Source organism: Arachis duranensis, chromosome 6, assembly GCF_000817695.3.
Source record: "Arachis duranensis cultivar V14167 chromosome 6, aradu.V14167.gnm2.J7QH, whole genome shotgun sequence".
NCBI lineage: Eukaryota > Viridiplantae > Streptophyta > Magnoliopsida > Fabales > Fabaceae > Arachis > Arachis duranensis.
In genome coordinates, this window is record NC_029777.3 from 78,935,942 (window position 1) to 78,948,359 (window position 12,418).

General features: G+C 29.1%; 1 protein-coding gene across 1 annotated transcript in view; it reads right to left on the minus strand.

Annotated features, from left to right (window-relative positions):
- Positions 1-3,988: 3,988 nt before the first annotated feature.
- The window catches only part of LOC107494251 (alpha-L-arabinofuranosidase 1-like), a 22,147-nt gene continuing 13,717 nt past the window's right edge, over positions 3,989-12,418 (minus strand). Inside the window, 7 exon segments of the mRNA XM_052263070.1 lie at positions 3,989-4,081; positions 4,505-4,645; positions 5,607-5,808; positions 5,962-6,018; positions 6,673-6,779; positions 7,943-8,017; positions 8,110-8,228. Coding sequence (XP_052119030.1) covers positions 3,989-4,081; positions 4,505-4,645; positions 5,607-5,808; positions 5,962-6,018; positions 6,673-6,779; positions 7,943-8,017; positions 8,110-8,228 — 794 coding nt within the window.

Genomic DNA, 12,418 nt, shown 5'->3' on the forward strand with positions numbered 1-12,418 from the left:
AGGCAAGACGTTTTGGGGCATACAACATCAATGGGTACAAGTTTAGAACTATCACAAAGGAAGATGGGCTAAAAACACAAAATATTGGAGTTTATATCTCATCCAATACAAGAAGTTATGCCAGCATGCGTGACAACAGAGTGGCTGTTGGTAGTGTTCCATATTATGGAAAAATTGTGGACATAATCGAACTGAACTACAACTACCATTTTACAGTAGTTTTGTTTAAATGTATTTGGGCTGATACAACTACGAGCAGAGGAATCAAAGAAGACCATCTGGGCCTTACCAGCGTTAATTTCGCTCGTCTAATTCACACCAGTGATCGAGAAGAGGATGAACCGTATATATTAGCATTAGAAGCTCAGCTCATGTACTATGTACGTGATGAAGTAGATCAAGAATGGAGTGTATTGGTTCATGTAAAACCACGAGGCTTGTATGACATGGGAGGAGAGAATGAGGATGTTGAAGCTGCTTTTTCTCCTTAGCCAAGGTTGAACATGTCAGCAGCAGGTGACATCAGGGATTTACAGTTGACAAGGGATGATGATATAGATGACCCAGTAGCAGATGTTTCTGATAACATAGATTATGTGGTATAGTGAAAATATGGCAAAACATGTACAACATTTTTAGAGTATCTGTGTGTGTTTGATAAGTTTAACAGTGGTTATGATGTACGCAGTTTGCTAGTTACATTACTATCTGTGTTTTCGTATTTGAATTAAGTTTTCATTTCAAGTTGATTTTCATGAATAGCACCAGTTCTTCATTTCTTCCAACGATTTTTGCTTTTAAAAGTTAGTTGTCAAGGCTTTGTTGTTCTCATCATCATTGTTATTGTTCTTAACCTCCAATAAAGAAAATTATGACATCGAGTAAATTATCTTGAATTACAATATTGTTATCATTGACAAATATAGTTAATATAAAATGGTGTTGTAATAGGAGAAATGAAAACGGAGGATTTCTCATCATGCTGTGTAGGCACAACATTTGCTAACAAAATGGCTATGGCCTCTCCATTCTCTTCATTGGAACATGCAATCACGGTTGCCAGAGACATATGGTCCCGTAAGTTGAATGTTAGGTCTTGGTTGGAGGCTTTATCAGGTCGATCTTGTTCTAATGAATACTTGGAAACGGCGAACGAAGCTACTGTGCAGGTATGTTTATTAGCCGTACCCTTAAACACTTGAGTTAAACATTATTTGAATAATAAGTATTTTAAGTTGCTATATGCTTACGACATTTAACCAGTGATAGTTGTTCCATTCATGCTAAAATTATTTAGGAACTTCATGAATGGGGATCAAGGTACGAGGAGAAATTTGGCTATGTTTTTGTGATATTTGTAGCTGGTAGGACATCTGAAGACATACTTGCTGAATTAAAGGTTGGAAATAAATTTCTAGCACAGAAAGTGAATTACAGAGACACAACATGCTTTACAAAGTAGACCATCAACTATACATTTTATTATGGTGCAGATGCGCTTTAATAACTCGCATGGTGTTGAGTTGGAGATTGCTTCAAAAGAGGAATTGAAGTATATAGAACGTGCTATTAGAGATCAGAGCTTCTTTCCAAGAAATCTGTCCAAACTACCGACGAAGGAGACGGTAATAGTTAATTTTGTATTTGTTAATTTTGAAAATACTCTTTCCATAATTCCGAAATTTTTTTTTAGTAATAACTAGAATGACTTGGAAGTTATCATTATCTTTTAAGTAGATTTATATGTTGTTGGTTGCATGTTCATATATTCAGTGTCAGCTGAATATTCAGGCGAAATAGTTGCTGACACTCTAGATGGAGCAGACACTGATTCAGAAAGCAATTTAGATGTTATATCCTCCGGTGGATATGACATCTCTAGGGATGTTGAGCTTAATAGGGTTCCAGAAGAAGACAACGAAACTTTAAACACCCAACATAGAGAAGATGCCGTACATTCTGCAAAAAGGGGTTTCGATCAGAACAAGTTGCCATGGTTTGGAGATGACTTATCAGATCCGTTATCACGTCACTATAGCGCTTTTTTGACAGAGTATTTCTGGCCAGGTCAATACGATGTTGATGAGAAATTTTGACTCAAAATTTGTTTGTCTACTTTAGTAATTCTGATTTTTATTCTCCATTGAACTTTGTTTTGAGTATATGAATTCGAACGTTCACTTGATTTTTATGTTACCAGTTATAGTTAAATACAAACTCAAAATGGCTGATACTACAAGAGAAAACCTGATTCGTAAATTTGTTTTTAGTTATTCATATATAAATTTTTTTTAATTAATGAATTATTTTTTATGTAACACAAAATTGAAAATTTATTTAATGCATTAATTAAGTTGCAGTATTTGAACCTTGTTTTTTCATTTAAAAAATAGCGAGGATTAGAACAGTTATAAGAAGTCAATAATGTTTATACAAAAAAAATTCAAGTTAAAAATAATATTGCAGTGGTTGGAAAAAAAATTGCTGCAAAACGAGTATCAATGTATTCAACAACTTGACATTTAGCAGGGGTTACAGAAAAATCGCTGCAAAATGAGATTATTTAGCAGCGTTCCCTCAAACCGCCACAAAAACTGCTACAAACGGATACCTTTTACAGTAGTTACCCAAAAAACACTGTAAAATATGATCATTTGGTAACATTCTCTAAAACCGCCACAAGAACCGCTGACAGATTATATTTAGCAGCGGTTACCGTCGCTATCTGCTGGTTTTCTTATATATAATAACCAGCATACTTATTTTTCATAGTTTTATACTTTTATATATACACAAAAATTCATCACCTACTAATAAATTATCATATAATAATGATACATATTAGGTATTTATAAAAACAATTGATTTTATTATTGTAAAATATTTAATTATTATGTTATGACAGATTAAGTAGATAATTAATTGCTTTATTAAAAATATGAAATAATATATATAAATATATAGTAATTATTTTTTTGCGTTTATAAAACATTTTTTATTTTCATAATATAATTAGATTTATTTACAAAATACTTATATCGAAATATGATTCGAACAGCTGTCACCTTATAGTAGTTAGTAATATAACCAACATATGTGATGCAGCTAGCTAGCTAGGAGGTTTTGGTTCTCAAGCTAAAACATAACAACATAACATTATTATCAAATTCTTAACTAATTGAAGAATCCAAATAGGAGAATAACAGATCAGACCAAGTATATATTAGACTTTGAGAGAGTAGGTGGCCTGGTGGGTAAGACTCACTTCAATAAAAGTCGGATTTTTTTATAAATAAATATAATATTTATGGATATGGACACACTAAAAAAAAAATAAACATATATATTTCGTTTACACTATTAATTTCTTTGCCTAATAAGATATGTATACAAATTTTAAATATGTATCTCATTTAATTTGTTCACGAGAGAAGTTTGCATTAGCATGTCTATATATAAATATTATATTTATTTTATTTATTTAAACAAAAAACGTAAAGTCTAGTTTAATTAATACTGTAATACATATATAAAAAATATAAAAAACAAAATTTTAATTAATTAATATTAATTAGTTTTTTTAAAAATTATAATAATTTAAAATTTAGAATTAAAAATCTATAATTTAACTAAAATTTAAAATAAATAAAATAATTTTAAAAAATTGATTAATGTTAATAAAAAGGGGGAACAAGAAGAATGATATGTAATATATATCTGAATCTAAATCTACATTAAGGAGTTCTTATGAGCCTCGTCTAAATCTACAATAATTGACTACAAATGAATTTGTATTGTAGAATCATAATAATTAAGATCTGTTCGATTCTAATTCTGAATGGTAGATCCCCTCTTCATTGTTTTCTTCTATATTTTTTTTAATCTTAGGTGCTCTAATTTATTTCTCTACCATCTAACCATCTAATAAAAGTATGATGCTGTGCCTTGACGATGACGCATTATTTTGTAATCCTCAAATAATTGATTGTTATAACAAGTCAAATACGGTCAATGAAATTGGAGGGATTATGAAATTCATCTCCTTACCAGCTCTCTGAAATGGACTTCGTTTTGGTACTACCTGTAAAATAAACAAACTTAAGTAATTTTAAGTCAATATCTAAAAAACTTTTAATTGGATATTTTATTTTTTAATAAATTTTAATTATTCAATTATTTTTTAAATTTTTATTTCGTTAGACAAACTAATTCTTACATTAGATTATTTGTTTATATATAAAAAAAACTATTCTTAAAAATTTATAATTTTTTAAAAATTGATATGACTTTGTTAAAATGATAAAAATTAATTTGTCTAACTTTTTATAAAAATTTGACGTGAAGATTAATATATTTAATAAAATAAAAAGTGAAAGACTAATAATTTAGTGATTGAAATTCATTGAGGATTAAAATATCTACATTTTTTCTGAAGATTTATATGGCTAATTAAGTAAGTACATGTAACAAATTGATGGGAAAAATGAAAGATCATGACATGAACCTTTTTTGGGTCTGAGAAAGTATTCTCATCCAATGCATTGATAGATGTTAGTACAGTAATTGTTGACTCAGTAAGATTTGATGTAGCATATCCCTCAACAGAAATCTTGAGATTCACTTGGTCACTTCTCATGTTTGCAACCTGGACAAATTTTATTGTACTATCATTAATTTACTAATATAGATCATATTTCATTTTTATTCAAGAATTAATTGTTGTTATAATATTTACGTTATTATCTGTATAATATATCTTTTTCAGTCACAGCCTATATATGTATCTTATATTTCTGTACATAAATAGTGTTAGGGTGCTGTGTGTTATGCTAAATACAAATCGTGCTATTTTAGTGGTTTAGCCGATTAGGTGAAAAAAGTGTAATCCATCCTACTTTAAGACAAGTTGATGAAACGATTTACATGTATTTTTTAAAAGAATTCTATGCATAAATCGTTCTAAAATGTGATGTTTAATATATTATTTAATATACACTGTAATGATTTATATATTAATAGATTTAAAAAATTTACGTTTTAAAATTTCGTTTAGGAAAATTTGATAATATTGATCTCTTTAATTAAATAAAAAATCCTAAGCATTATTAATTAGTGGATATGGTATCAGATTTTGTGTGTGTTATAACAAATAGATTTTAGGCTATCTATTTACTAACAAGGATAATTCTAGAGAAATAATAAAAGTCAGCCACCAATAATTAGCTAATTAATGAACTTGGATAAGTAACTTTTAGATTTTAAATGTTAAAATTTTCAATTTTAAAATGTACGAATTTTTAATTTATTAATTATTGACTAATTTTTATTATCTTTTAGAACTGATTTTTATATTGAAATTTTTTTAATTCACTTTTTTCTAATTTTTATTATTTTCCACAACTTATTTTTAACTAACAATTAGCTGACAAAATAGTGAATAAATAAATTTAAAAATTTTGAGATGCGAGAAAAAAAATTTTAAATTGAAAAATGTTGGCATCCAATTTTCCTTTTTCTTTTTTACTAGGTCATGCATGAAAAGGCTGCAAGGAATTATACAAAGTCAACTACTTGTTGGTCTAATAGTAAGCAATTCCTACAAATACCTTTATCTTTAGGGAAGTTTTGTTATTTTGAGGATTTTGGCAGAGAATTGCAGATGCAGCAAGTGAAGTAGGATCTGTTGTTTGAAGCTGTGATTCAAGAAATGTTGCACCCTTACTTGACTCTCTAAACATGTACTGCACCCAATAGCTTGGTGTTCCATAAACCTTATTCGCATTAAAAACAATTGCATCTGGGTTCCACCTACTCACAAAAATGTGTGGCCATATTAATTCAAAATTATATATATATTCTATCATATGATTCTCAATATGTTAAAGAAAAGAACATGGCTTTGTAAGTTTATATATATGTATGCCCTTATGGGAAATGAAAAAAGTTGAAGGACATTATTACTTCCTGTCATTTGCATTTACAAAAAGGGGAGCATACGAAGCCATTGCCACGTGATCACTGCATCAAAAATGGGAAAAATGTTATCATCTTTTTTATCCTATAGTAGTTTTTTAGGATAATATATTTTATTTATTTGTGAACTTTTTTATGACTTGATGATAGTGTTTTATATTTCACCATTTAGCGGTGTATTTTTCTTGAACCTATTTTTGTAATAGACTATTTTTCTAAAAAAATTTCACAGTTACTTTTTTATGGGACACAATTTTGCTTACATTAAAGACATTCATATTTTGATGAGACTAACCTTTTAAAGCTAGTTAGAATTTTTGTTATCTATTATGTTGTATGAAAGCTCAAATCCAAAAAATTTATGTAAAAAGTAACACGGATATTTTGTATTGGTATTATTTTTGTAACCAATATTCAATGTTAAATAGTGTATAATATTGGAACATTTCCATTTCTTAACACCCCCCAAAAGTTGCATGAACGTCACTAACAAAAAGAGTAGTGACTAACATCAGACAGTCAGTGATCAAAAATTAATTATAATTACTAGTTTAGATAAATACATATTAATTAAACCATCATGTGGAGCTTAACCAAAAGTGCATGGCTTTCTCAATTGTATCATATATCTTCCATTCTAAAAATTCGAGCAATAATGTTGATGTATCTTGAAATGGTTCATAGAAAGCTACAGTTTACCTGTTTCTTTCTAATCCAATAAGAAATCCAGCTTCAGATACAGCTCCTAAAAGGGTCCCAAGCTTGGCTTGTTCCTCTCCAATTAGAGCATACTCACTCACAAAAGCCTTTAACATATTATCCATAGATCCAAGGGATTAAAATTAATTCAAGTATACATAAAAAATTAATTTTAATATTCTGATAAAGTAAAAAAAAAAATGTACATCCAGGGACAGATCCAGAAATGATATTATGGGGGCCAATAACACATATAATATTAAAAATTATGTAAAAAAATTATATAATATAAGATGTATTACAAAAATATATCAACAGAAAATATATTTTAAAGTAAAAAAAATATGTGTATACTTTTTACTAACGAAGTGGTCAATTCTTCGTATCATAAAATTCACCGATAATGGAATTTGTGTCAAATTTGTCAGTAATTTTCTTTTCAATATAATTAAAAGACAATTAGCAAAAAATTTATCTTTTATTTTGTTTCTAAGTTATTTTTCACAATATTCATAGTTGAAACTTGAAAAAGATCTCTTAATTGTAGTAGTTAAACAGAGAAAATTAATATCAAATGAATAAAAAAGACGGCCACAAGAAGAAAAAAAATTCACTTTATGAGATTTAAAAATTTTTATTTAATTAAAAAATATTAATAATAATATCTTTTTCAGATTTCTTTAATATTGTTACTTACTTTTTAGATATTAAAAATTATTAATATTTAAATTAGATTAAACTTTTATTTATATTAAACTAAATACTAAATATTTTTTTAATATACTAGACAAAATAATAAATTATTTTTTAAAAAATTAAATTATATATATAATAACTTATTACTATTAAAAAAAGTTGGGGGCCGAGGCCGCCACTCGCCCCCTTATGTCCGTCCATGTGTACATCTAATTAGATACTGTGATATTGTCACATTAGTAAAAAGAATAATACTAAAAAATCAATATTTTTCAATCAACATTATTTATTTATTTTTAAATTATTTTGTTTATCTTAACTTCTAGACACTAAATTATAAATTATTAAACTCTAAATCATAAATCTTAAATTTTAAAAAAATAAAAAATTTTAAAATAAAAAAGTTAACTAATATTAACTAATTAAAAATTAATTTCTCAATTATTCTTTAAAAATGCCAATTAATTGAGGAAGAGTAAGTAGGTACTATAAGATAGATGCATTATGCCTACATAATTATTAGTATAAATGAGCATTAATTATTGTGGATATAATTGAGTGAAGATAAGCAAACCTTTGGACCATTACGTGGTGTGTTATCAAACACCTGAGCGTTATTAAACATACTTCGAGCGTCATGAGGATACGTCTGGTAAGAAAATTAAAAAGTTCAAAACAAAATATTATTTTTCAAAGGAAATTAATTGAATGTGAATCGGGAGAAGGGAAATTATTAATTACATGATACTCGTACAAATCAGCGGGGTGATCTAACGGCTTGGAGGAAGCATCACAATTTGAAACAATCTTAATATCTGGATAAGCATGTTTTATTGCATTGTAGAACGCAAGGTAATTCCCTGATAAACATGCAAAATTGTTGTTTTGTTCAGGCATACAATGTTAAAATAATATAACTATATAAGTAATAAGGAAAATATTAATTTATATTGTCCCGTGTTAATTGTGTATAAAACTGAAGAAGTGGATTAAAAAATAGAAATATTAGGTGATTATTTTTTTTTATATTTATCTACATTTGAGTTAATATTAGCTAACTCAGCTATTTTTTTCCATTAAAAATGTTGACCCCAACGTCAACATTTTTCAAAAATATAACAATTTTAAAATAATGTTTTATGCCATATAAATTTTATCAATTCAACCGTTAGATTCTAATATTTCACTATGTGGATCGATCTAAGAATATTTTATAAAATTTAAAATTTAAATATGTCATACAACAATTTATACATATATTATAACTTTTAAGAATATAAGAAAACATAACAATTTATATTTTTGCTCCATGAGTGACATATCTTATTTAGTGAAAACCAAATAGATATACACATATTTTATTTATATTGTAAACCAGATAAATAATATTGTTTTAACACGTATTTCATTCACAAATGACATATGTATTAAAATATTGAACTGTATATTATTTACGGTATAAATTAGATATGTCTCAATTTATTTTGTTTTGTACTAATTTAGTTTAGCTGTTTGTGGTTATTATTTACTTTGACACTCCATGTCTCACAGTTTTATTTTTGATAGAGGAATGAAAATTATTCAACACATCAAAATGCGTCCACAAGAGAGAAATTTCTACATCTTTATAAGGCACAGAGATGCACATGACTTAGACCGACCCCAAGATCCAGCTCAGATCTGTATACTTTAGGACTAATTTGGTGTGATTTCATTAGGTTTAGGGTCGGATAAGGGTCTTAAAAATTGACCTGGTCATTATTTAAGGTCAGGTTCGATCAAGTTCAGACACATATGTTTTAATCCCCTCTCTAACCAATGTGGGACTTCATATTTCATCCCTTAATAGGACCCAATATCCTCATTGGCACATTGATTCGAGCATTGCTTCTAATACCATCTATAACAGCCTAGATCACTAATTTGTCGATATTGTCCGCTTTGACACTTTATGTGTTACAATTTTGTTCTTGATGGAGAGACAAAAATCACTCAAGACATCAAAATGCATCCACAATGGAGATGTTTTTGCATTCTTGTAATGCATATTTTGTTCTCCTCTCTAACTGATGTGGAACTTCACAAGATCAAAATATGCCTTATAAAAATGTGGAAACCTCTTTCTTATGAATGTATTTTAATAGGTTGAGTGATTTTTGTTCCTCCATCAAGAACACAAGAAAAAAATTGTGAGGCTCGAGAGCTATATTAGACAATATCTACAAGCAAGTAAACTAGACTATTACGGATGATATTAAAGCTGGTACCCAGATCAATACGGCAATGAGGATGTTGGGCCATATTAGGGGCTGAAATGTGAAGTCCACATTGATTTGAGAGGGGAATGAAACATGCCTTATAAGGACATGGAAGCTTCTTTCTTGTGGATGCGTCTTGATGGGTTGAGTGGTTTCTGTTCCTCCATCAGGAACTAAATTTCAAGGCCCGAAGTATCAATGGGACAATATCCACAAACTAGTGGACTAGGCTGTTACGTGTTTATTGTGCAAACATGCTATAAATACACAAAAATTTAAGCTCTATATAGATAGATCCATTCAACCTAAACCATCACTTACATCTCTCTTGTTCATCTCTTTTTTATCTTACAAATAGCTAGTATTAAGATATAGTTATTATAGTGTATCCAAACGTAGATTTGAAAGAGGGTGAGGATGGGGTTCTCATTTAAATGCGCAACTTCAACACTGATGTGCACTTGCTATGTGGGTTCTCTGACTGAGTTGAAAAATTTTATTTTGATGAATATAGAGACGCTTGATCAAAAAGAGATTGGAAATGTTATAAATGTTCTTAATAGCCTCAGAAAATCGGTAATTTTAAAATTGGATTTTCTGATTTGAAAGCAATAATCATATTTGAGTGATGTTTAACATTCATGAAAAAATTTTAGCCCAACAGGTAATGGAACTCTACATTAAGATTGGTGATATTGGGAGGGGGTGTTAAGCCTTCAAGCTCTGTGCAAGAGAGTCCATCACTAGTAGTACCTCATTTCTAGTGCACAAATCTTATAGACCATATAGAGGAGGATTCGGAGTCAGATGAGAAGTGCATAGCTAATAACGATGCACCTAACGACAATAATAATGAGGATGAGTTTGTACTAGAGATTTTTGTCGATGAATCGGCATGGTTCCTTTTATGGAGTTCTGTTATCTGTTATTGACTTGTCACTTATTTCTAGTCACTATTACACTATGAACCTTAGGGTGTAAAGTAGGAAGGAATAATTATAATATAGATAGTGGTGTTGAGTTTTGTATGAGACAAAAGTTTAAGAGTAGGGAAGCTGTGCAAGTGGGAGTGAGAAATTATAACATTTTTTGGAGCGTGAAATATAGGGTTATGGAGTCTAATAGACTAAAATACCATGTATGATAGTAAGCAATGTTCACCAGGATGTCTATAAAAATCTCTATGTAACACTCATACGAAATATTAGATATTGGTAAAGTCCTTAGTGCCACTTTTTCAATTTGAAATCTTCTGTTGAAAAATTATCATATGAAAATTTTGTTTTCTACAGGAAACTTCATAGGTATAGAAAACCTCACACTTGTTTGACAACAAGTTATCCAAAGACCATGTCCAATTGGATAATACTCTCATTTGTGATGTTATTATGCCCATTATACAAGCTAATCCATCTATTATGATCAAATTTTGTAAAGTGTAGTGCAATAAGAAAAGAATGGATAATGAGATCTAGTTATAAGAAACTACAATAGTTGTTGGTGGAAAAGGATGGATTGTTGAAATTTATTACGCATAAAAAAATTTTAACTATGAAGTTTTAAGTAAACAAAATTTACATCGAGTACAAACCTTTTTCTCTTTCTTTCTGTGTGTGTTTTTTTAAAAAAGAACAAATAGATTCTTGATCTTTTGTCCCACAAATATTTTTGTTTCTCACCATTTGAAAATACTTTTAAGTCAATGACTTCTTTAAAGTTGGACATATATATTCCTCCGTTCATATGGGTCCGTCAAACTCAACGCAGAAGTCTGATGTGGCTTTCGTTGTACCATAGTTATCAAGACCGAATCGGCAATCGATCCGGTTATGTTATTGGGTTAATGGTTTAACCGATGAATCATTACTCAAACCGTTTGACCCGGTAATAATTAAATATATATACAATTATAATAAAATTAAAATTTTGATGCATTATATTTAATTATGTAACGCTACATCAGCAGAAATAACTATTTTTATATTAACTGCGTGAATAGTTATTCAAAAGAAAGGAGGTGATTGAATAATTATGTAAAATATTTTATATTGTCAATATATCAAAATTAAACTATAAAATAAACAAATACGATATTATCATAGAAGAATAAAAGTAATATTTTATATTATTTAAATTGTATTACTTTAATTTAAATATATAATTACTTTTAGTATAATATATAATTATTAGTCTTTAATATAACTTAATAAGTGCATTGGCATTGTTTTTATAATATATATAATTATTAACCCTAATGGTATTAAAAGACATGTTGGCCTAGTGAAAGATTGACATCTCTTTATCTTAGAGGTCCCAAAATCGAGTTAAATTTATGCTACTTTTTGAATTAACATTTAATTTGAAAGGGGTGTCTATTACCGTGATCTATGGCACCACTTGTGCATAATGGAGGTGGCACCACTTGTACATCATGGAGGTGCACGGATAGAATATTGACCCGTCGGGTCAAATATGTCTGGTTCAAACCGAATTGACCGGTTTTCTACGGGTCAATTGCAGAATGGTTAGAAGAGTAATCCGAACTAGCTTATGATCCAGTTCATTGGTTTTTTTTATCGAACCTGCAGGTCCGATCCGGGCCGGGTTTGATTATTATGCGTTGTACTGGCTTGACTGTTACGGATGCACACATGGAGGGAGAGTTTTCAAAACAGGACAAATTAGTCCCTCTTTATGCCTTTTTATGTTTCTCTCTCTCTCTCTCTCTCTCTCTCTCTCTCTCTCTCTATCTCTCTCTCTCTGTGTCTGTGTGTGTGTGTGTGTGTGTGTGC